General features: G+C 36.7%; 2 protein-coding genes across 2 annotated transcripts; one reads left to right on the top strand and one right to left on the bottom strand.

Moving 5' to 3' along the window:
• Positions 1-154: 154 nt before the first annotated feature.
• On the bottom strand, positions 155-26,536 carry LOC126827557 (uncharacterized). The gene is made up of 2 exons (XM_050557029.2): positions 26,422-26,536; positions 155-2,384 (listed from the first exon to the last, which is right to left on the bottom strand). The coding sequence occupies exon 2, from the start codon at positions 2,382-2,384 to the stop codon at positions 1,146-1,148; it is 1,239 nt and encodes a 412-aa protein (XP_050412986.2). The 5' UTR covers positions 26,422-26,536; the 3' UTR covers positions 155-1,145.
• Positions 18,835-19,681, top strand: LOC130013583 (uncharacterized). The gene has a single exon (XM_056102323.1). It carries the CDS (start codon positions 18,835-18,837, stop codon positions 19,678-19,680), a length of 846 nt encoding a protein of 281 aa, XP_055958298.1. The 3' UTR covers position 19,681.
• Positions 26,537-27,528: the final 992 nt, after the last annotated feature.

Raw genomic sequence — 27,528 nt, 5'->3', positions numbered from 1 at the left:
ATTGAAATAAAATTAAACCATGTTAGTCCCGAAATGACCTAGTTTGTGTCGAGTGGACGTTAAACCCATCTCTCTCTCTCTCTCTCTCTCTCTCTTTCTCATCATAGGCGCCTGTAACGTGGAAAATATTTCACAAATAACATCAAGCCATGTCTAAGTATATGTCTAACGACTGTTATGTACATGTTCGTAAGCGAGAGTGTCAAGTCTGAACGAGATTTCTAACTCAGGGGCAAATAACTCGTCTGAAACTGATTCTCGTTCAGTAGATAGTGGGGATACTCGATTGAACGTTCCAGAGTTAAATCGCTCAATTCCAAAAATAGTGTCAATCGAATTTCGAAGTACAACGGATGTGCCGACTGCATAAAAATATATCTCAACCAATCATACGTCACGATTCGACTCACACAACCTCAGCTGTTAGGATTGGCAGAACTGTGACAGGGCTGAATTCCGTATCACTTGATTGCAAATCTGTCAATTCGGGACGTTCCGGACTGACAATCGAGCACCCCCTGATAATACCAAGGTGAGAAACAGATTGGATTAAAAGAATTGGGATCAAAGTTTACTTATTTTAAAACGTCATCGTAGACTCGATTGTCTACCTAGCGAACACTAGTGAGTATTGCCACTGGTTGATGGAATCTAGAGTAGTGAACTTTGATGGCAATTATTTAAATCCAGCTGGTTTCTCACCTTGGTATTATTACAGTGTTGGTATCCATAATGGAATAATATTACAGTGTTGGTATCTAGAATGGAATAATATTACAGTGCTGGTATCTAGGATGGAATAATATTACAGCGCTGGTATCCGGGATGGAATAATATTACAGTGTTGGTGTCCAGAATGGAATAATATTACAGTGTTGGTATCTAGGATGGAATAGTATTACAGTGTTGGTATCCAGGATGGAATGATATTACAGTGTCCAGAATGGAATAATATTACAGTGTTGGTATTCAGGATGGAATAATGTTACGGTGTTGGTATCCAGGATGGAATAATATTACAGTGTTGGTATCCAGGATGGAATAATATTACAGCGATGTTAGCGTTAGCCAGAATGATATCCATCCAAGCATTGAGACCTTGACTCACGTGGAACCCAATTGCCTCGTACTCTTCCGGCCCATGTTTACCCTTTGACCTTATATAAGGATTTAAGTTTTTCAACCTCACACTTTTGAACACCTTTGTTTTTTATATTACAATATAACCCATTACTGCCTCCACGAATATACGACGCCATTCTGCTTAAACCGCTTTTGCTCAACAGCAAAACATCACATTTAGTTAAAATTAGAAAATCGGATACAAGTTTTTCAAAACCTTCACATATGTTTTTGTGTTGTCTCCCTAGCTCAACATGGACAATTACTCCTTTGTTTTCCACAATCTCCATTTTGAATTCTTGTCGGACAGTTTCCAAAACGTCATAAGAATCAGAACTTACAAATACTTTAACGTGTTTATAAAAGTTACTTCCGGTAGATGTTTCATTAAGACATGATTGGGATCTATTTTTACTGATTTCACAAACCTTTTGATGTAAGAAACGCAAACCGTTCTTTACGTCTTCTGTAGTTGAAATCACCTTGGAATCGCGAGGAATCGTTGGATTTCGACCCGTCCGGATATGAGCACACACAAGAGAGCTATTCTTCGCCGCACGTGGTTTGGCTCTTTCCAGAAAATCGTCTAATATCAGTTGTATTTTATCCGATATTTTGAACAAATCATGAAATATATTTTGGTAAATCTTATCTCTAGTCCGATTTTCCATCCACTTTAATTTGCTTTTATAGTTAACGTTTAATTTCAAATTATCTATATAATCAAGATTAGCACGGAAATAAATGACATCTTCTTTAAATAGTTCCTGGAAATCATAAGTTGCAACTCCTTTGTAAAAAGTAACCGAATCAACGAAATACTTTCTGCTCTTTGTTAGTTTTGTCAGAACATTTTTTGGTATTGTATTATTCCATGCTACTTTATTAGGTGAAAGGTATGACGAAAGTTTACATGACGTCGACGTCATTTCGATAAGAAACACGCGATCGGTTAGTTGAGATATTAAATACCCAGTCATAACTCCCTTCAACTGGTCGAAAAGTCCCCCACACGGACCCGACTTCCCATCGCAGTTATAAATCAAATAACGCTGTTTTGATTGGTCTCCTCCTGTCCTGGTATTTATATATATCCGTGATTCTAGTTGGTTAATCTGCTTATATGTCAGATTTGAAGAATCATCAATATGATTGGTCGACTTCTGTGACGTAGTGGTCATATGATATGATATCTGAATAAGGACCATAAAGACTACAGCCAACAATAACAACATCAACTTCATCTTCCTCAGCATCTTCATCTACAAGTAGGTAAAACAAAATTTAAACTATATTTAATTCAAGAAGAATAGGCTAAGGGAACACTACTTATATTCTGTTATTAAACATACATTATGCAAGAGCTAAATCAGCCTATTACAGGTCTTTCTTTAGGCCTGAAATGTTATATAAATTATTAATTAGACATTTATTATCAAATCATAAACATACATTATATAAGACATACATCTGCATATTGCAGGTCTTTCTTTAGGCCTGAAATGTTATATAAATTATTAATTAGACATGTATTATCAAATCATAAACATACATTATATAAGACATACATCTGCATTTTGCAGGTCTTTCTTTAGGCCTGAAATGTTATATAAATTATTAATTAGACATGTATTATCAAATCATAAACATACATTATATAAGACATACATCTGCATTTTGCAGGTCTTTCTTTAGGCCTGAAATGTTATATAAATTATTAATTAGACATTTATTAACAAATCATAAACATACATTATATAAGACATACATCTGCATATTGCAGGTCTTTCTTTAGGCCTGAAATGTTATATAAACTATTAATTAGACATTAATTAACATAACAAATCATAACACATAAAATAACAATGTTGTCATTGTCTGATGGACACATCTGTTCATTTCAAAGGTTATAACTAACTGTGATAAAATGCAGTCCATAATCGATGTTTTTATACGCCCATATTTTCATGTGGACGTATATTTTCGTATTATTATATCACCATTACACCTTAAGGACGACTGAGTTCGAATTTCGTGAAATCGACCCAAAATTGACAGACAAAATGGCCGCCGTTCGTTCTCAAATAGCGTAAAAAAATATGGTATATCAAGGTTGTGGACCCTATAGAGGTCATAATTTTTATCCGATTTAGTTTCAACTTGAAATGTATGATTATAACCCAAAGATCTCGGTTCCTTTCGATATTCGCGCACATCGGAATGTAACTTCCTGAATTATAGCCCCTGATTGTACGAAAAATCGCGTTTTTACCCTGTGGACCCTATAGAGGTCATAATTTTTATCCGATTTAAAAAAAACTGTATTATTATAACACTGTTACACCCTAAGGGCGACTGTATTCGAATTTCGTGAAAATCAACCCAAAATTGACAGACAAAATGGCCGCCGTTCGTTCTCAAATAGCGTAAAAATATGGTATATCAAGTTTGTGGACCCTATAGAGGTCACAATTTTTATCCGATTTTGTTGAAACTTGAAATTTAAGTTTATAACACAAAGATCTCAGTTCCTTTCGATATTCGCGCATATTGAATCGTAATTTCCTGAATTATGGCCCTTGATAGTAGGAAAAATCACTTTCTTGTTAGCTTGTTCTCTATCCATCTCTCGAAAATGTGGGCGTATCCTGCCTGGCAGCCGCTGGTGTCCTATTTTGATGAAACTTTTTATACCCTAAAAGATGTCAGTCCATTTTGATATTCGCGCATTTCAGACCGTAACTTCTTGGACCATGGTCCCTGATTGTAGGAAAAGGAGTAGGGTCGCCTGTCCATCCTCGTGGGTTTTCCCCGGGTCCTCCGGCTTTCTCCCACTGCTAAAGACCCCTACGCGCAAGCGAATTATTGAAATAAAATTAAACCATATGTTAGTCCCGAAAATGACCTAGTTTGTGTCGAGTGGCCGCTAAACTCTCTCTCTCTCTCTCCCTCTCTCTCTCTCTCTCTCATTTCATCCTGAATAGTCATACTTGTTTTAATGGAGTTTCTAATCTGTGGGGCCCTTTAAATAACTTTCCCCAAGTGGTCTCACACAAGAGACCTCTTCTTAAGCCCCTAGCACATGACAATAAAGATTCTCTACGATATCACCCCTGGTGGAAGTGGACGTTATACTCCAGAAACGAATGGACGAACGACAATAAAGATATGCACAAAGTCAGGAAACGGCACAAACCACAAGCCTGGAACCGACACAGACTACTAGGCTGGAATTTGCACCCCCAGCTAGCCCAGTTGATCAGCCGATTGCTCAAAACTAAGTTATTTTAATGATTTGTTAAACGCTAACGTGTCGTTTGTTAACGATCCGTTAAATTTCTGTTGCTGGAAAGTCAATTTCATTATCCGTTAGCTAACGGATTGATTAAAGTTAATCCAAGAGAAGATTGTTTGTTCATTGGCTGAATTTTTAAATTTTAAATTCCGTGTACATGTATAACAACTTCATAGAAGTTAGTATTAACAAGAAACTGAGACAGTAAGACAACTGTGCAGTCTTAATTGACAAAAGTTGATCAAAGACAAATGATAATTGTAGAATTTACTGAAGAAAACACTATAGCATAAAATCTGTAGGAAAAATTATGGGATTTGCACTACAGAATATTTGTTGTCATTATTTCCTACAGGCCCCCCAAATTCTGTAGAATTCTATAGAATTTCATCTCCAACCCTCTAGAATATTCTATAGAAACTTACACTGGTTATATATGACGTTTTGCTACAGACGACTAATGCCATCGTTGAACAGCTAACGGAATCCAACACCTCCGTTAAATATAATGGTAAGTTAACGACACGTTAAAGTTAACGGGGGGCTTCGCGCAACAGATTTGTTCTCCGTTGAAGATAACGACCCATTAACTCAATGTTAACAGATCGTTAAAAGTTAACAGAGCTTTGAGCAACCGGCCCTGGGGAAATTAATAGTGCCTCGAATTTACTCAATGTCCACTTACAAAACATCTCATGTGAAAGCAATGGTGTCAAGAGGAGTCGAGTGAAACTAGCCATTGTCAAATGGGAGACAACGTAGCTGTACCTATCCCTAAAGTTGATAGGGGAGTAGTGATTCACTTAAAGATACATTATGGCCGATTAAATACAGAGCTGACAGTTCTCACTATAATAGTTAAAAAATATATAATGTAAAAGGAATTTGCTGAAAATGTCAGTCAAATTGACCCCCCCCCCCCCCCTGAACCGAGAATTAAGCAATGGAATTTTGGGCCTAAGCTCGATCATCATTACTAAAGTCGGTACGATAAAAAAAAACATAGTCTCGATTATCCATTTTTGGATTTAATCGGCAGCAGCAGACCGGGGCGCCTTATTTTTCTGGGGGTGCAATGTACCCCCTGCACCCCCGCTTAAAACGGCCCTGATTAGAAGAAGATAATATACGTAAAATAAAATAAATTCATCCATTCTAGATAATTATTTTATTACTGACATGTTTATACTATTTTCAAAGTCAGTAATAAAATAATCAGCTAGAATGGAGGCATGTATTCTGTTTGCTATGAAACCAACCTGGTCAACAAACATATAAATTTTAAACTAACTTCACCAAAATCAATATCCAGATATTTGTCATTTACAAGAAATTTAATGGTTCTATTTATTCTGTAATTAGTGCAATTAATGATTATTGTGACATCTGTGCACCACAGACTCGCTAAGCAAATTATTTATATTCGTGCGTGACATTAAAGGACAATATTGGTGTCAGTCATTATAAAATATGTGATAGAGCTCGTTAAATGCATCCCAAATATAATTTTAACACAGAGATCATTGCTACGGGAGATGTGTAACAAGCACGGGAAGTGACGTCAAACATGACAAACACGAGTTGTCCTTCTGTATAACTGACTGAAGAAACGCGCGATAACAGACAAACGTATCGAATTTCGTTTCACTGATAATTCATTTGAAGATGAAAAGTTGTTATATGAGACGATGAGAGGATATCTGACAATTCAAAAAAAGAATTGGCTGTCAGTAGATAAAAGATAACGAACAAATTAGAAAAAGTCCGTGCATTTCTCCACACACTACAAGACTTGAAAGTATTTATCGCCCAAGAGTTCCTTGTAAAGTATTTTTAGGTACAGTCCACTTAAAACAGTCGATCAAATCCTTCTCTGAACATACCGAAAACCTTCAATCATAGTTCACTGTCAGAATTCTTGGAAAAGAATGCCTTTTGGTCCAAATTTTCTGCAGGCTTAGGATATTTCCTCGTCGATATTTGCATTCACATCTATTCCATCGTCAATATGTTGGCTGAAAAGGATTCATTATTCGTCTAACTTCGTGTTACTATCCATTTTGTTTTTGCTTTCAATTCAATAGTCCAAATGGCGACGTATAAACAAAAACATGCACGTAATTGCACGTGATTACTTCGGTAATTTTCGCTATTTGGCGGAAACTATCTAGCAATTATCCAATCGTTGTTGCCTTTTAATGGAAGAGCCCATTAAATTTCAGGGTGAAATGGCGTTGTATATGTCGGATATAAACCTACTCTCCCTCGGATTGAAATGGTAAAGAACGCGCGGGTAGGTTAATATCCTATACATATCACCAATGCCTGAACAACTTAAAATACACACTATCCCGCACGTGCATTTCAATGAAATCTTTACGCGAGTCAGATATTTCATCTAGAATATATAATATACGATTGGCCTGTACATTTTTATACGCCCACATTTTCATGTGGACATATTATGCCGTAGCCCCTGTCCGTCCGTCCACAATTTGTTTGTGGACACTCTATAGATCACAATTTTTATTCGATTTTAACGAAACTTGAAGAATCTATCTCCCAAAGATCCCGGTTTCTTTCGATATTGGCATGTATCGGACCATAACTTCATGGATTATGCCCCCTGATTGTATGAAAAATCACGTTTTTAGCTTGTGGACCCGCTAGAATTCACAATTTTTATTCAATTTTAAAAAACTGTTGAAATATATCACCGTTACACATTGACATCAATGAAGGTTGAGTTCGAATTTCGTAAAAATCTGACCGAAACTGCAGGACAAAATGTCCGCTCCTTGTACACAAATAGTGTAAAAGTATGTAATACCAATGTTGTGGACACTCTAGAAGTCAAAATTTTTATCCGATTTTGATGAAACTACCCAGACAGCACACCATATTTGGCACAGACATGGCCCATATCTGGCAACATCTGGCAAAATGATTGGGCCGGATATGGCATACCATAACTGGGCCAGATCTGGCATATCGGGGCCAGATGTGGCCAAGTCAGAGCCAGATCTGGCCCACATTCGCTAATGCACACGCCCGCCTTGTATGGCCCAGATCTGGCGAACAGCTGGCAAAGATATGGCATGCCACATGTGGGTCAGAGATGGCACAACTGGTCTATCGCTGGCCCAAATATGTCCCACACATGAAAATCATGCCATTCCAGATGTGGGCAAACTGAAACCATACGGTTATTCCCTGTTCTATCCTTTCTTAAAGAGGGAAGTTGGATGATTTAGTTTAACATGTAGTTTAACGTGTGCGCGTGAAGTTATAAATGGCGTGGTTTCGAATGCCCGGTTGTATGTGACAAGGAGTAGGGTCGCCTGTCCAACCACTTCGGTTTTCTCTGTTTCGTTTCCTCCTACTAGGGTTGAACCATGTTAGTCCCGAAATGACCTAGTTTGTGTCAAATGGACGTTAAAACCCATTCCTCTCCCATTCTTAAGGTCTCTCCAGCAGAAACAGCCAAGACTTTCTTCCAAGTTGTATCTTGCATGCAGCACAAACAACATACATTAAAAACAAAAGCAAAATCTTCAATTATAAACTCTCTGTTGATTAATTTGAATTCTGTTGTTGATGCCAAAGCAAGAGAATAGTTAAATGAAGTTATCTAAATAAAAAAATCACATAATTCTTATCTAATTTAATATTATTGCAGAGAAAGTAATAAAATAAAATTATCATTTTGTCTTTAACTAAGTTCTGTGAAAATAATGTGCAGTTGTATACCACTGCAATGTCTTCAGTTTCTTGTTAATACTGCGAGCGTGCTTCTTTTGTGTTAGCTTGACGTATTTTAAGATTTCTTATGTTGGGGGGTGCGTAGCTCTAATACGTCGAAGCACACAGCGCTCTCACAATAATTGTTATTCAAGAAGCTTTAATCTATAAGAAACATAAGTACTAATTATTTGACGTCGATCCCACCACTTGCGAGCGTGCTTCTTTTGTGTTAGCTTGACGTATTTTAAGATTTCTTATGTTGGGGGGTGCGTAGCTCTAATACGTCGAAGCACACAGCGCTCTCACAATAATTGTTATTCAAGAAGCTTTAATCTATAAGAAACATAAGTACTAATTATTTGACGTCCATCTGGGTTTATTAACGAATGAACATCAATAACACAAATAAAGATATATGAAATCATAATTAAAACATCATTTACAAATTATCTAGTAATGAATAGTTGAATATATAAAGTAAGCATATTTTATGTGATCAAGTGCAATTGTAAGCTATTTCACATTATCATATTATGCATAAAAGAAACATACATTTATCAATAGCAAATATAAAGTATTATCATATTATGTGAATAAGTATAGCAAACTATTACACATTATAATATTAGGAATAACATAAACATATATACTAAATGAATTATTAGGCGACACAATTATAAACTAACTCACCTATAAGAAACATAAGTACTAATTATTTGACGTCGATCTGGGTTTATTAACGAATGAACATAATTGTTCGTATTTCGTCTCTTATATTTATACCCAGTCGCTATCGCCAACTTAATATCTTAATAATAATTACCCTAGAATTATTTGAACATATACATGATAAGGGTTAACCATATAATACAAAATGTGATATAAATTAACATATTTACATTACTGAGACGTAACTCAAATATAGGTACATACTAAATCAATGACTAGGATGCATGTTAAGTAATATTAAATTATTTTAAGATTGTTGTGTAGAAAAGGTAAATAGATAAGACAGTGCGTCCAGATTAGAACGATCAGGGTTCGGAGTAAAGATTAACTTATCCACTTTAAAGCAATTAATCAATTAAGATAAGTAAATACATGTATATCAAAATATGTACTATAACAATACTAACTTCCATTAAGTTGTTTTACACTGAATTTAAAATTCAGCCAATGACCAAACAGATTTCAAGATAGTAAATTGGCTGTTAATTATGCTTTGTTGAAAGGTTTGCACGGTTGACCTGCTATCTTCAACAAATTGTATAACTTGAGTATAGAATCTGCTACAGTAATTAAAATCTAGCTACTTTGTAGGATGATACCTAACACTTTGTCTTCATTTCATTGAATTCTTTTTAAAATAATTTATTATTTTTGCTTTAAAGATTCACATTTACTGGCCTTTTTTTTGAAGGGCGGGGTGAGGTGATTCCATTCATATTATATACAGTACATTAAAAAAAATATTAATAAAACTAATATAGAACACTGCAGGACCTCAGCACCCAGGAAAATTCTGCTGGAAACCAGAAGTCATATTCTGAGCCGAAATTTATTGGATTGATATTTTGAGGCATTTGGCCAGTAGGATGTGGGCCATCTCTGGCCCAAACATGGCAAGCTTATCGCATAATATTATTTTTTCAAATGTTTGGAATTTAAAACAAAAAATTTAAAACTTTTTAACAAACTGGCAAGATATTTTTAGATACCAGTTACAAAAATAAGTGTTATTCATCAGTAGTGAGCCAATAGTTGCCAAGTGTTACCCAGACTATGGCCCACATGTGGCAACATCTGGCCCATAGTAGGGCCAAAGCTGAGTGGCTGTCCGGGTAGAAATGTATGTTTATGACCAAAATCAGGTGAAAATTGTGACCTCTAGAGAGTCCAAACCTTGATATACCATATTTTTACACTATTAGCGTACGAGGGGAGCACAAGCGAAAAAACGCGTACTGCTTATTGATGCTCGGCCAAGTCACGTTGTAACACGTCCCTAGTAGGATCGGAGTACGGTGTTATTCCGTTCATAGTACGTCCATCTTGTTTAAAGAACGTTGCCCCTCCGTCTAATTGCAGGACTGGGAAAATTTTGCCCCAGTCCGAGCACATCCACAAAATTCTTAAACAGGTCGTAAACAGTTGCTACTATGTAACATGTTCACTCCGCTCGCACACATTATGAGCATTTTCCAGAACATAGTGAGAACTAGTTTGCTGTGATGGGAGCTTGATCACCACAGCTCGAAGCGTTGATGGGCCACAGTGGCTAAGTGGGTAAGACGCTGATTCGGTAGCCTAGAGGTCGGGTGTTCGATCCCTGCATTGCCCGAGAAAGTTCATCTAGTTTTCCTGGCGTGGTTTCCACTTGTCAGTGATGCATGACGGAGGGCCTGACAAGGACAGCCGTCTGGTCGTTCGAATGGGACGAAAAACCGAGGTCCCGTGTACCCATTGGCATGCATGTAAAAGATCCCATAACAGTTGGAATTCGATATAAGAGTAGGCCCTAATGCCGCTGTCCGGGCAAAATTTCCCTCATAGCACACTGTTTGGCGTATGCCCCTTTTTATTATCCCAGTTCGGAGAAGAACAGTAGGACGTTAAACCCATTTCATTTCATTTTTAAAAACTAAATGATTCTCTTACCTTCTACAGCACTCGTACCTGTATATAATCAAGGTATTGATGGACTCCACTCAACGTGTGTATGTTTGATATTGATCTCAATTTATGTTATCCCAATTTTAAATCATAATTTCTACCTGTGTATAATTGCCGTCAGACTGGGGTGGCGCGCAGGTTTGTGTCGTATTGATCTTGGAATCCGCACGATTGATTTGCCAAACTCTTATCTATCACGTGGGGGATACAGGCCGTTATACCGCCGATGCTTCAATTGTTTCTGAATTCAGAGTCAACCCGAATGTATGGGGTAAGGGCCTTGTGGGTCAGGTACACATTGAAAGACAGACAGAGAGAGAGAGAGAGAGAGAGTTTAATGTCCGCTCAACACAAGCTAGGCCATTTCGGGACTAACATATGGTTCAATTTTATTTCAATAATTCTCTTGCGCCTAGGGGTCTTTAGCAGTGGTAGGAAACCGGAGAATACCCACGAGGTCGGACAGGCGACACTACTCGTTGTCACGTACAACTGAGAAATTGAAACCACGCCAGTTGTCTGTTGTATGGGTCAACAAAACTTAGTCCAGAGATAAACACACTTATTTTCCAAGAAGTCCAACAATTTATTTCCTTATCAAAAAGATTTAAATCTCCATAAACAACTCTTAAGTCATTCCAAGCCCTGCACTCTGTATAATCATCTAAGTCTCTATATTATCCATGATGTATCATATATGCTCTATAATTATGTAATTATGTATATATGTATGTATGTAAATATTTATAATGTGTACATGTACCTAAATCAGAGAGAGGGGTCACACATAGGCATAGCCTGTTCCCCAATCCTAATTCAGATTTAATGAATAAAAATATTGTTTAAAAAAAAAAAAAAAATGAAATTCTTCATGATACAACGCGTAGACGCTAACCATTCGGCCATCCACCTCCCCCCCCCCACCACCACTACAGTTTAAATGAGATCTAGTTATTAATATACACACCACTATAGGTGTACTATGTTTTGAGTAAATCATATCCAGTAAATGCCATGCTTGTGGTTAAATATCATATTTTACTGAAAATATAGTATAACAATGCTATGGTTAGTGTGCAGGAAGGAACAGTGTCTAGTCGTTCGGGTGGGACGAACAACACGAAGGCGTGCACGTAAAAGAAGCCTTGCAGTTAGGCCACGTAGGTTTCAGAACAGCAGGACGTTAAATCAAATTTTATTTCATTTCTGCTTGTTTTAAATAGGGTATCGAACAGATCATACGATGGCACGCATCCACAAACATCTGTTTGTAAATTTACACGGGAAATAATACAAATTGTCTTGTTTAAAAATGGCAATAAAATCTTTATTTATGAGCAACAATCACGTTAATTGGGTTAGTTAATTGCTTGTTTCTACTTTCAATTAACAATAAACGAGAGAGATAGAGAGAGGGGGTAACGTCCACTCAACACAAACTAGGTCATTTCGAGACTAACATATGATTCAATTTTATTTCAATGATTCGCTTGCGCGTGGGAGGAAACCGAGGCTGGACATTCGACCCTACTCCTTGTCACGTACAACAGGAAATCGAAACCACGTCAGCTTACTCAATGACAGATCGTATGATACAACGCACACGCGCTAACCATTCGGCCATCCAATCCCCCGTAACAGTTTAGTACACACAAGAAATAGAACCATGACATTTACGATACAACGAAAGGTAAGAACTAATGGGCTAAGAGATGGGGTTTAATGTCCACTCACACAAACTAGGTTATTCCGGGACTAACATATGGTTCATTTTTTTTTAATTGAACCATATATTAGTCTCTCTCTCGCTCTCTCTCAAGAACCCGTGACAGTTGAAGAATCAAAGACGAGTACAAAAATAGTGAATCTCCAGTACATAAAAAAGCACAAAAACGAATTACTCGCTGAGGAGCCAACGTGTTTTCCTAGAATTTTGTTTCTACTCCACTAAACTACCAGTTTCTACACTGTCAAAATTATTATGTATTTTAGCCTTTTTTTTAACTGCCAGAAATATTGCCATCGTTATAACTGTATTTTAACATTGCATCACAGTCTGTAATGTAACTTTACATCTAGCTATTATACATCCAAGGTAAAATTAAATATCTGTAAATGGAGGACATGTAAAATTACCATGATGTTAATTTACATAAAGTTCGATCCCTGCATTGGCCGAGAAAGTTCATCAAGATTTTCCAGCGTGGTTTCCCCTTGTCAGTGATGCAGGACGGAGGGCCTGCCAAGGACAGCTGTCTAGTCGTTCGGATGGGACGAAAAACCGAGGTCCTGTGTACACATTGGCGTGCACGTAAAAGATCCCTTGGCAGTTGGAATTCGATATAAGAGTAGGCCGTAGTGCCACTGCCCGGGCAAAATTTCCCTCATAGCACACTGTATGGCGTATGCTCGTCTTCATTAGCTCAGTTTAGGAGCAGAACAGTAAGACGTTAAACCCCATTTCATTTCATTTCATTTCAATTTACATAAATTGGTACAATAACATTAAAAACAAAAATATATTTTGTATTTTGACAGAGTTTATGTAATAATACCTCATAACTATTGTAGAATTACATATTATGTAATTTGCCAAAGTAACATATTACTAAAAGGAAGTGTGTGTGTGTGAAATTGCTTTATTTAAGGAAATGTTGTTGTTGTTAGTTAGTTGTATTTTACGCCCGCTTCCACCGAGGTGATATCGCAGACAAGAAATGGAATGAAATTGGGTTTACTGTCCTGCTTCTTACAATGGAAAGAGTAGGTGGCATGACACCGTCCAAGCAAAATGTCGCACACAACCCAATGTATTGCATATGCCTGTCTTTATTAGCCAGTTCGGTGCATTCAGATTTTGAATAATCTATTTCTCTAAAATGGACTAAACTGACTGACAGAACAGTAATATTTTGCACAAAATTCGATATGTGGTTGAAGGGGGAATAACCGATGTGACCACTATTTGACAGTAAATTTACAATTTTCTGTAAAAATAATATTTTCAACGACATTTCTGTTAATATACAGCCCATATAATGTAAACTGACATATGGTTGTATACCTACATTAAACATGCATTATGCAAGAGAACAATCTGCTTATTACAAGTCTTTCTTTAGGCCTGAAATGTTATCTAAATTATCAATTAGACATTAATTAACTTATCCAGACCATAATAAACTCTCGATGTCAAGGCTAGCCTTCGATGTTGGCTGGATTAGATTCCTATATGCCGCTAACGGCCATTGATAATTAAATTTTAAAAAAGTGGATAATCGAGACTATGCTGTTTATATTAATGATTTCAGTAATGATGACCGAGATTATGCAAAAATTTCACCCGCTTCTTTCTCGGCTCATAGTGGATCAATTTGACTGAAATTTTCAGCAAATTACCTTTACACTATTATAGCAAGAACTGCCATCTCTTTATCTTATCTCCCATAATGTATCTTTAAGTTTGATCTAATCTTACACAAGCCTTGTATTCATATGCATCTAGATCGTTTTAAATGTAAGTTAACAAACCACGTGATCTGACAAATCCGGCACTGTATTTTTACAATACTTATAACTGCGATAAATATCATTTTAACAGTTTATCCTAGGCTCCTGTATATCGACTTAAAATAGGTTTTCTTTTTCTTCTAGTTTTAAGAAAAGATGGGTTTGGTTCCAATCCTTTATTTCGTTGCCTCGTCGTTCAAAGCTTGAATCCCGGTATAAAGACATTGTTTTATTCTTTAAAAACTTAAAATGAACCAAGTCGGAGATTAAACCACACGCTTCAAAAACGTCTTCTTCATCTAAATTTACGCCCTTTTCCTCCAACCAATCTAAAGATATCTGAACTTCATTCCAAGAAGGTTTGTGATCAAGAATAATCCAAGATAAAGTTGAAAGGTCTGACAGATTATTAGTCCATTTGCTGATTTAACTAATGGCAGTGCTGTAAAAAGAAGACACGTCTTCGTTAAATCGGGAAACCAGGCGGTCGTAATCTATTTTGCTCAATAACTCTGTAACAGAAGTTGGCAGAAATGTTTCCTCTAATCTCCTAAAAGGGGGGAGGGGGTGTTGGATGGCCGAATGGTTAGCACGTGTGCGCTGTATCATCAAGTCTGTCATTGAGTCAACTGGCGTGGTTTCGAATCCCCGGTTGTACGTGACAAGGAGTAGATTCGCCTGTCCAACCTCGTGGGGTTTTTCCGGGTCCTCCGGTTTACTCCCACTGCTAAAGACCCCTACGCGCAAGCGAATTATTGAAATAAACTTGAACCATGTGTTAGTCCCGAAATAACCTAGTTTGTGTCGAGTGGACGTTAAACCTCATTCCTCTCTCACTTCCACTTCTGTTTTCAATATAGCCTTATTGAACAATGACATTTGGGATTGTAAGAATAATAAATATACCTTGGCGATTGGACTTGCAAAAAACTCAACGAAAAAATTTTAGGTGGATGTTCTTGTGAGAGAAAATATGATTTCACTCCATCATAAACCCCCAACAAACGCTCTATCGCTGGGAACAAAGATAGCCATGTAGTCATACTGTGAGAAAGCAAATTCTGGTATGAAATTTCTACAAATTCACAAAATTCCTTAAGGGCGTGTACCCTTACTGTGTATATGGAAAATACACACCGCGAACACATCTGAAAAAATTCAGTTCAAGCTTTGAAATTTTGCGCAGGTCTCCTGAGGCCTCCTGATAGTTCCCCATGGCTCACGAAGCCCTCGAAGCTTCCCCTGCACACAGCGTAACCTGTTCCCTGTTCGGGATAATCAATTTCCATTGGTAGTATATCGCCGATGAAAAAAATGCCCAGTAGGACCTAAGCATAAGTGCCGACGATATGCCACCACGCTAGAGACTGAGATCTCCCGACATGAATATTCACCCGATGATGTTGATTATCGGCGAAGGTACCCCGGAGCTTTCCCGATTATTGGGAGCCATCCCCGATGATTCACGGCAATTGCTCGGATGGGGGGGGGGGCATTCCCAGAAGTTTTGTGACCATAGTCGAAGCATCAGTGCACATTCACCAGACCACCCGGATGCTTAATAAGTTCTATTTCTCATGGGACTACTCCGTTTCTTTGTGCAAAAACATCCGGAGCCATCGGTAGAAAATTTGTTTATTTCCATATGGCCGAAGATTTTTTCCCCTTGGGACCTAGGCATTAATTAGTTCGTGAAATATGGTTAGTGATCTGCCATTTTCCAAATTGTACAAAAGCCTCAATATGAAAGACTGGGTTTTGTTATTAACATTTTGATCCACACATCTTTGCCCTTAGGCTGACCTTAAAAATATCTTTGTTTCGCCTAACGCGACCGACTACCTAAAACCACCCCCGACTTAAATTATTTTATTGCACTTTTCCGCGATCTTTTTATTTTATTTTATGTGTCAACCTGAAATTATATCACGAGAGTTATTTCCCTTTACTATGGCCATACTGGTTGATCAAGACGAAAGCGTCATAGGTGTCGCTTCTCACCAAAATGTCCGTTCCCACGAAATGATTCTGCCTCTACTATGTCTGTGGAGCGTCGTATTAACCATGACCACACTATTTTCGGTATCGATTTACGAGAAAAATGAAAGTACAACCCGCACGATCATTAAAAACGTTTTGAAGGAAATTCATACTTCAAATTCGTGGCAAATCGTGTGCGAATCGTGCACCACGAAAAATCCCGATGTCATTGGCATCGATTTGTTTGCAAATAAAGAAGACGAATGTTTCCACCCGGAAAAGGATAAGCTGTCGAATTAGCTTTAAAGTTTAATAAAAACTTTAAGTTTGTCACTTTTTACGTCAGACCCAATATCAATCAATCAAACTCGGAGCAAAACACCAATGGTAATGTGAAAACTGACCAAAATGCATTTGACGTGCTTATGCACAGTTCAGATGAATTCGTAAAAATTCCTAGAAAGCAGAGCAAAAGTGGAGAAAGGTTTACTGGGAAAGACAAACTGTATAATTGTGTTTGTGATAATTTTGAACAAGAAGGACTGATATTTACAAGAAACACTTTAACTTGTGTTAATTACATAAGTAGTATTGTTAACTGTTTATGGTACTTGGACGGAAATAAATCAAAATTTGCTGATCGATCAATTCATGGAATAGTCAAAGATATTCCTGAACGCTTTAAAATAAATTTCAATGACTTTAATGATTGGAGAAAGAAAAAACAGAAAGTGCCAAGACTAGATTCTGGTCAGTTAAAACAATATGCAGATTCCATTTTTAATATTATTAGCCGACCATTTACAAAAACTTGGCCTGAAAATTTGAGAGTTGACTTGGAAAAGTTAGCTGTCTCTATAAATTCATACGGAGTTTATTTAGAAAGAAGACTGGCTGATGTTAAAACAAACCATGCCCTTTCACAACCAGTTCGTCAAATTAGTACACATGTATGGGTTTCATTTCACAATTCCTGTGATGTCGAGTTTGAAAATATTGAACACAATTATGATACACTGGATGAAACATTATCAATTAGTGATGACTATAAACCTATTTACTTTGATGAGGAAATTCATGTGCCAAAACGCTTTACAAATGCCATGGAGAAATCTAGGTTTTTTGAAAAATTAAAATTAAGTGTACCAGTGGATGTTTTGAGATATGACCCTGGAGGTGCTTGTGGTCAAACATTATTCCTATGGAGAGTTCCACATGGGCGTAACCCAACAGAAATGATGAGTAGTGCAGCGAGAATAGTAAAATCATTAGAGGACAGACTCCCAGAATATCATACCAGACGTATGCACAAGGAATTTAGTGAAAAGTTCAGAAATATCTCGGGTAACAAAATTCCTCAACATGTTCTACGTGCCATATATGCAGACTTGACTTTAGATTGTTCGGTAGATCAAAATTCCACTCTCAATGCACGTGTTCAACAAGCCTTACTCTCTGATGATCCAGATTTAATCATAGACATGAGACATTTAAATAGAGGACGCCCTGGTGACACATTTACTGCATTTTTTGATAAACTCCAAGAAAAAGTTGATCAAATGTGTGCTGCAGATGAGAGACGACATGGTGTGGAGCATATGGCCAAATATCTGAGTGTGAGGGACCTCCGAGAGGATATTTGCAAAGAATTGCCACCTGAAACACCCATCCCATCTGAGGCCACAATACTTTTTGCATTTGTTCCTAGAAGTGCTCATTCAAATGTTAGCAAACTGTATAAAAGCAAAATACCCTTAAAGTTTAAAATTCAATCAAGACAATTACGCTCTTCTCACATAGATGAACACTTCTGTGCTGCTCAATTTAAGTATATGCGTTCATTTGCTGTGAAATTCTCAACTAACACTACCTTGTTGTGCATTGATGATAAATCTAAGGTTGATTTTGGTGAACCAGGTGCTGTGTTATCAACAGGTGTGAGGGGCAAAACTTCTCTTGTTCCAGCTACATCAAAATTAGTTGCATTAGACCATGATGTAGCCTCAAAGGGGTCTCTTACACCTTCAGTATGTCTAGATGTTAATATTCCAGATGAAACCAGCAAAAGTTTCTATTCTGGTTTAGTTACTGTTACTTTGAAAGATTCAATATTTGAAGCCAGTAGCCCATTTAGACATGCCACTGAACTTGTAGACTTATTGAAACAAAAAAATTGCACTAAACCTATACTCATGCTATATTCTGATGGGGGTCCTGATCACAGAGTTACCTATAATAGCGTGAAACTCTCTTTAATAGCAATATTTAAAGATTTAGATCTTGATTTACTAATTGCTGGGAGAACAGCACCTGGTCACAGCTGGGCTAATCCAGCTGAAAGAATTATGTCCTTGTTAAATTTAGCTTATCAAAATGTTGCTCTTTGTAGGGATGAATGTAACTCGGATATAGAGCAAATATTAAAGTCTTGTAATTCAATGCAAGACATCAGAAAGAAGGCAGAGTACAATGAAACTCTGATCTCTGCTTGGCGCAAGTCATTAAATACTATGATAGATACTTTAAATGAACGAACCTCAAGGCTCATTTTAAAAGGTCAGCTGTTTAAATGTGGTAATGTTGCAAGTAAAAATGATGTAGAGAAACTTGAAACTAAAATCATACATGCAATTGATCCAAGTATTGAAAAGGGCAAATACACTAAAAAGGATTTAGACAATAAGTTAGGATATTCTTCATTTGTTAACAAACATTGTAGAGAAAGAAAGTACATGTTTCAAATAAGAAAATGTAACAATGCTTTATGCTGTAATCCATCTCGTAGCAAAATAACTCTACCCTGGCTGCCAGATCCTGAACTAGATACTAGTAACATAGGACATTACAAGTCTTTTGAATCAGTTTTAGGTCTTGATACAACTGAGAAGGACTTACCCAGTACACTAAATGATACCGTAGCTCATATTGCAGAGCAAGAACAAGGGTGCAAAAACTCAGTTCTTACGGCACAAAACGTACGAGGTATTATTGACTGTTATGAATGTGGAAAACCACGTTGTATATATGCAAAAAATAAATTAAGTCTAAGACAAAATAGAAGTCTAAAAAGTCTTCGAGACAAATATGACTATTCTTGTGGTTCTGTTATAACTCCTGATGGTCATGCTATACAAGGTGTCATATTCTGTCGTCTACAACTTTCTTGTATATCAAATATAGAATTCCCCTATTATTCCTCTGGTATTGGTAGGAGTGATTTATGCTGTCATTGTGCAAAAGAGGGGGCAGAAAGAGACAAAGCACTCTGCAATTCCTATAAAATTGTTTTGCCAGTTTGCAAAGAATGTTTAGAAAGTGGAAAACAAACCCCCAAACGCCAACCAAAAAACAAATGAACTGAAAAAAACGTTATTGAATATCTGCTAGTAATAGTTTGCCTGACACTATGTATTTTTATACGTCCACATTCATAATGTGAACGTATTATGCCGTCGCCCCTGTCTGTGTGTGTGTGTGTGTGTATGTATGTATGTGTGTGTGTGTGTGTGTGTGTGTGTGTGTCTGTGGTTCGCCTACAGGGCGCAATTCTTCATGGATTTTCTTCAAACTTGGTATACTTATTCCTTATACCCCAAGGAAGATCCCTATTGTTTTTGGTGCATGCCCGACCCCCCGGGGCAGAGCCACGCCCATTTCTAGTATTTGTTTGTTTGTCGTCTACAGGCCACATTTCTTAACTAATAATCTTGAAACTTTGCATACACATTCTTTGTACCCTAAGGAACATCCCTATCGTTTGGGGTGCATGCCCAACCCCCAGGGGCAGAGCCACGCCCATTTTCTTTTCGTGTGTCTTTGTGTCGCCTACAGGGCGCAATTCTTACTGGATTTTCTTCAAACTTGGTATACTTATTCCTTATACCCCAAGGAAGATCCCTATTGTTTTTGGTGCATGCCCGACCCCCAGGGGCAGAGCCACGCCCATTTCTAGTATTTGTTTGTTTGTCGTCTACAGGCCACATTTCTTAACTTATAATCTTGCATACACATTCTTTGTACCCTAAGGAACATCCCTATCGTTTGGGGTACATGCCCAACCCCCAGGGGCAGAGCCACGCCCATTTCCCATTTTCTTTTCGTGTGTCTTTGTGTCGCCTACAGGGCGCAATTCTTACTGGATTTTCTTCAAACTTGGTATACTTATTCCTTATACCCCAAGGAAGATCCCTATTGTTTTTGGTGCATGCCCGACCCCCAGGGGCAGAGCCACGCCCATTTCTAGTATTTGTTTGTTTGTCGTCTACAGGCCACATTTCTTAACTTATAATCTTGCATACACATTCTTTGTACCCTAAGGAACATCCCGATCGTTTGGGGTACATGCCCAACCCCCAGGGGCAGAGCCACACTTTATATACTTATTCTTTGTACCCTAAGGAACATTCCTATCATTTGGAACATCCTTATCATTTGGAGTAGGCCCTACATGCCCAACCCCCAGGGGCAGAGCCATGCCAATTTTCTTTTTGTGTGTCGCCTACAGGCCACAATTCTAAATCGATCATCTTGAAACTTAAAATACATATTCCTTATACCCTGAGGTTGGTCCCTTTTCTTTTGGGTGCATGCCCGATTTTGGGGAGATAACTCCATTTAACAATGTCAAACTCCATTTAACAATGTCAAACTGACGTGATATGCTTTAAATAGTTGTCACCCATGTAACATTCGGGTTTTTGTGAGTGGTTTCTGAGAGCCTTTGTTCAACTTATTTTTCAGAACGCTTTGTAAGTGTTAGAAGTATTTATACCGGTTATTTGTTGACGTTTCAAACCACCGTTTTCTCCCCCTTTCCTCCCACTGCTAAAGACCTTTTGGTACTGCAATGACAATGTCTCTCTCTCTCTCTCTCACACTAAATAAATTATAAATTCATGTAACTGCAAGTACATGTGCGTTTTCAGGATGTACATTTTTAAAAAGTCTTATGTTTGGGTGTCATTCGTTATTATAATTTAGTACCAAATTTATTATTAATAATTTGTCTTTTAAGAATATTAAGTACTTTTGTCAGATTGGGATTTAATTTCAGACTTCGGTTTCACTTGGTTCGGAGGAGATAACTCCGTCTAACAATGTCAAACTGGCGTGATATGCTTTAAAGAGTTGTCTCCCATGTAAAATTCGGCGTGATATGCTTTAAAGAGTTGTCTCCCATGTAAAATTCGGGTTTTTGTGAGTGTTTTCTGATAGCCTTTGTTAAACTTATTTTTCAGAACGCTTTGTAACCAGAGAAAATTAATAAGTGTTAGAAGCATTTATGCCGGTTATTTGTTGACGTTTCAGAACGCTTTGTAACCAGAGAAAATTAATAAAAGTGTTACAAGCATTTATACCGGTTATTTGTTTGGGTGTCATTCGTCATTAAAATTTAGTCCCAAATTTATTATTAATAATTGATTAATAATAAAAATAGCAAACCCCAACGGACAGTAGAAATTGAAAAGTTTAGACTAGATCAAATTAATAAGTTATACTCTAAGGACAGGAACTATTGATGTTGATGCACGACCCTCAACGCTAAACAAACCAAAAGCCTAGCCTTCTTGACAAAGTACCTTGTCAATCAAAGCAGAATTGGAATGTGGACGTATATTGTAGCGTTAGCGTTATGTTTAGTATTTATCATTGTAATATATTAAATCTTCAAGTTTCTTAGTTGTTAATTTCATATATAATATATTAAATACTTTGATCTCTAAATGTCCAACAAATTATTAAGATCAATGTTCTTTTAATACTAAATAAGTATAGAGCACAGTTCAAGTTTACTGTCAGAGATACAGTCTATGTCAGTTTTTTCTGTAAGAGATTTGGTATTTAAATATACATTTATGTTAAAGTTTATTGTTAAAAGTTCCCTCATTGTTTGGAAATGAAGGCATTGAATATGGTTAGTAATCTGAACTAAGTTTTTAATTTAACCATGATTGAGCCTTGTTTGAGAATAACATGTAAGTTAACATGTCTAAAAAGTTTGTTTATTATATTTGTATAACAATAAAATGGTGATGACTTATACTTGTCTTAATTATTCCTGAAAGCTGTGACAAAATAAAGCATTCAAATTCTTCTCTAGTGCTTGGATACTTTCATAGCTGAAAAAAGTGTGAGAAAATGGGGTTTATAACAAAATTAATGAATCTGTAGTATACAGCTAATAAGTAAACCCCTTTTCTGTATTGACTTCTCTGACTTTAAAAAAAAAAAAAACCGACCTACCGACCCTTCTCCTGGATTGTGGGTCGGGTTTGGTGAAACAAAGATATTTTTAAGGTCAGCCTTAGCATACTACAGGAAATGTTTGCTGGTTATGGACAACCCCACGCTTAACTTAAACAGTGCATTTCATACATGTAATATGTCGAATAAACATGCATAATATGAAAATCTTTTTAACATTCAGATTGATGAATTGTCGTTAAGTGATTTGATATCAATGTGGCATAAACAAATGTTCCATAAACGGGAATTTCGTTTTAAGTAAATATCTTGAAAATGTAAGTTAGTATCGGGAAAATTCAAGTTAATATCAAGTTAGTATTTAGAAATTCAAGTTAGTAGTTTAAAAGTTTTAGGTTAATATCTTATCTTAAAAAAGTTTAAGTTAATATCTTAAAAATTTTAAGTTCTTAAATCTGATAAGTATGCGGGACAAAGACCATTTATTATTTTCCAAAGTAAACACAGCCTGTGGATTTTTCTGCGATCTGATACTTTGGGCCTTCCAGTTTCGAAATATAAAGCTGACCTCGGTGTGTAAATTGTGCATCCTGTAGTAAGGATATTTTTTCAGGATTAAAATTAATCAACCATTTCTTTGACCATGTATACAAGATATCTAGATCTGAATTTAAGTTTTTTTTCAATGTTGTTGATAGATATATCAGTTGAAATTAGAGATGTGTCGTCATCAAATAATCTAGACATGCTTATTAGATCTTCATATATGTCATTCATATAGATAAGAAAAGGTAGGGGGCCAAGTACAGAACCTTGTGGGATCCCGGCATTGGGAAATGTAATACACGAATAACAGTTTTCATGTATGACTTGTTGTTTTCTATTTGCTATGTAATTGGGAACTAGCTCAAGTAAATCACCTTTAATTCCATAATTAGACATATTATGAAGTAAACGGTTATGGGAAACTTTGTCAAAGGCTTTCGAAATATCACAAAATATTATTGCTGTAATTTGTTTATTATGTAACGCGGTACATATATGATTATACATGTACATCTCAATAATTTGGTGTGATGTGGAAAAGCTGGGTAGAAATTCTGACTGAAATTTATATATTAAATTGTTATTTAATAAAAAGTCTAAAATATGTTGATAGATAATTCTTTCAAATAGTTTTGAAACACTGTTAGGCAGAGAAGTTGGCCTATAATTTTTTGTGCAGAGGAATTTCTTGTGTTGATTTTAAAAATAGATTATTAATATTACTAGGTCCATTTGCTTTTGAAGTGTTCATTTGTTTTTTTTTAATACGTGATTTTATTATGCTAGTGTTTATATTGACTGGCGGACATGTATTACTACATCAAGGAAGTTGTACCATATCATTTTGAGTAGAAATTGAACTAAAATAAGTATTAAGTATATCTGCTTTATCTTTAGAATCTGTAATACTAACATGCTGTATTACTTTTTTTTTATATTTTCAATAATTGATCTGTAATATTCTTTTTTTGAATAGTATTTCATGTTATTAACTTTATTTCTATGTTTTTGTAGGCAGATAGATGGCCTTTTCGTTTAGATATTAATGCTTTTTTCCTTTGCCTATATCTTCTACGTATTTTTTTTTAATCTCCGGAGTAAACCAAGGTTTGTCTTTACTTCTTACAGTAATTGTTTTTAAAGCGATATATTGTTCTATCAGTTCGTCTAATATTGATGTTTGATGTAAATTTGTCGGTTATTTTATCTTTAGCATCATCTACATCCCATACATCGTCCCAACCAATATTAGATATATCATGATTCAACTAGCGAAAATCTGCTCGTTTATATAAATATATTTTACGTTGAAAACTTTTATTATGATAGATATAAATATCAAGATGAAAAAAAGTAGCAAAGTGATCCGAAATATTGATAGGAACTTCCAGAGTATCCACTGTGATATAATTAATACCAAGGATCTAATAATGTACTTGAAATGTCGGTTATCCTGGTAGGTTTTGTAATAGTATTATTGAGATTATGCATGGCATAGAGTGTATATATATGTTCACACAAGTTAAAATAATTGTCGTTAAGATCACCTAACACTATTATAAGCTATGTCGAAAGCCTTTTCAACTGATTCGTCTAATTCGAGTTCCAGCAATTTTTAGCCGTATTGAGAATTATTTATGATATATCCAGTTGTTAAGAATTTAAGTTCTCTTATTCGTTCAGAAATGGTAATGTGGTCCGTTTTTACATTAAAGACTCTATGACCGGCAACTCTTGTCAAATAGTCTAGTAGGTCTGCAGCCAAATTTTTTTAGCTTGCTTAGAAACACTGTTCTGCTACAAGGTCCTCCCTACTAAGCAAAGCGTTTTAAGGCCAGATGAAAATTGTGATAATTGTCAAGTAAATGCTATATTTATACTGACAATTGTGAAGTTGACATAAAATTACACATATGATACCTAGGATAGAACAGGCTTATCTTTGCTCCGTGAGGTGAACGACAGGTTCTCTCCAACCAGGCTTGAAATTTCTTTTGAAAGAGAGAGAGAAATGGGGTTTAACGTCCACTCGACACAAACTAGGTTATTTCGGGACAGGCGACCCTACTCCTTGCCACGTACAACCGGGGATTCGAAACCACGCCAGTCGACTCAATGACAGACTTTATGATACAGCGCGCGCACGCTAACTGAAAGTTTCAACATATTCCCTTTCTTAATAATTTCTAACTATTACAGCGAGAACCGCCAGTTCTTTATCTAATTTACATAACGCCCCTTTAATAGACACTTTTCGTACTCTATCCATTACATATGTATAAAACTGTATGGCGCGTGTTTTATCTATATATAGAATCTGTTTGCCATGAAACCAACCGGGTGAACAAACATATCAATTTTTAAATAACTTCACTATAATCAATATCCAGATATTTGTCATTTACAAGAAATTTAAGGAGCTAAATCGCTAATATTCTGGACCTAGAAATAGACACAAATGGGTCGCAACGCATATGATAATGTAATATGAATGTATATAAACTGATTTACATTCAGTTGTTTCTGTTTTTATTGGAATTTCTAATCAGTTATGTTCGGCGAAATACGCCAGAAGTCTCTATCGAATGGTCCGGCGTGGTTTCCCCCTTGTCAGTGATGCAGGACGGAGGGCCTGACAAGGACAGCTGTCTAGTCGTTCGGATGGGACGAAAAACCGAGGTCCCGTGTACACATTGGCGTGCACGTAAAAGACCCCTCGGCAGTTGGAATTCGATATAAGAGTAGGCCGTAGCGCCGCTGCCCGGGCAAAATTTCCCTCATAGCACACTGTGGCGTATGCCCGTCTTCATTAGCCTAGGTTAGGAGCAGAACAGTAGGACGTTAAACCCCATTTCATTTCATTTCATTTATATCGTCGGCTGATTTTTCATTCAGTGTTTTTCGGCAGTGTTTGTATCCAGTCCAGCCCACCTGACATTGCCCGTAAGGCCGCCCCTGTGGTCTGATTTTTTCTGCATGGAGCTGTGAAGAGCCATTGATAGTTAAGTAACTATAGCCCTGAGAAATTGTGATCTTAATAAAAATCGAAAATTGTGAGACGGTCGCCATTAATCATAAAAGTATGGACGGCGGACGCAAAGACACCAAGAAAAAATCTTCGTCTGCCTCTACCGGGATTTCGAAAGATTATTTAGACTCGGATATAGAACTAAATTTTAGGACTTTGTTGGATTTGTTACTTAAAGTTTGAACTGATATGAGGTGTTCAATTGTGGTTTGTTATATACAGTTTTTATTCCTGATAGCACTCTAAAGATGTCGTGTGATCTCTTGATTGTAGTTGCTTAGCAACAATCGAGTAAATAATAATTTTAAACGGGACTTACCTGTAAGCTGAAGTTTAATTGTAATTCTAGGTTGCTGGCGACAAACTTGGGAGATTACGTGCCCACCCGGACTTGGTGTATATATATTTGTATCTGCTGCGGTTTATTGTCCCTCCCCTATGACTCTCTTGTCTATTTCTGCCCCCATTCACTCTGGTTGGCTGATGGCGGGCGCGCGTCATCTTACGTAACCAGGTTGTCGCCAGCAACACAGAATTACAATCAATAAAGAATCGGTCCCAGATGAGTTATTTGCCCCTGAAGTCGATAATCATGAACGTGATATACTTTAGACAAAATATTTCAGACACAGCTTAATGGTATTTTTGAAAGAGATTTTCTATGTTACATGCGTCTGTGTATGGAATAACTAAACAAACATGAAATGAACTTGGAAAACTTAATGTTTGGCGTGACACATTTCATACTATAATCTGTTTTCCACGTTGTATATTTTACACAAAAAACTGGGATTTGCCAGCTTTAATAAAGATGCTTCGGGCATAGAATTATACTTTTCTATACAATTTTAAATGGACAATTTCATAATTATCTGGCATAGATATTGCCGACCTGTTTCACAGAGGTGCTGCGAAAGTGCCTTCTACATGTGACGTCACATCAAAAGGCGTCGATCATTGATTGGCTCGACGGCGCGTATATAGTTTACATAAGAGGTAGTACCATAAACTGGTGCGGGCAGACGAAGATTTTTACTTGGTGTCTTTACTTCCGCCGTCCATACTGTTATGATTAATGGCGACCGTCTCTAAATTTTCGGTTTTATTAAGATCCCAGTTTCTCATTCGAGAAGGTTAGTTTAAAGATACATTATGTAAGATTAAGATAAAGAGCTGACCATTCTGGCTATAATAGTGCGAAAATCGATAATGTAACATGAATAATTTGAAAATTTCATTCAAATTACTCTATTGCGAGCGAAGGTATTAGACTTTGAAGGTTTGACAAGACGTGTGCAATAATTTCAACCACCGTACTGGTTGTTCGAAGCTCAGTCTCGATCCTCCATTTTTAGCTTAAATCAAAATATCGCTGAACTGTTCTAATCTATTTAATATCGGAGAAATCCGATGCCATCGAGAGTTG

The sequence above is a fragment of the Patella vulgata genome, chromosome 7 (assembly GCF_932274485.2).
Source record: "Patella vulgata chromosome 7, xgPatVulg1.2, whole genome shotgun sequence".
In the NCBI taxonomy this organism is placed as follows: Eukaryota; Metazoa; Mollusca; class Gastropoda; family Patellidae; genus Patella; species Patella vulgata.
The sequence above is the reverse complement of the archived record's forward strand: the minus strand, read 5'-3'. Positions and strand labels throughout refer to the sequence as shown.

Excerpts from the sequence above, each read along its gene's own strand:
- LOC126827557 (XM_050557029.2), bottom strand. The coding sequence starts at position 2,384 with ATGAAGATGCTGAGGAAGATGAAGTTGATGTTGTTATTGTTGGCTGTA.
- LOC130013583 (XM_056102323.1), top strand. The coding sequence starts at position 18,835 with ATGATAGATACTTTAAATGAACGAACCTCAAGGCTCATTTTAAAAGGT.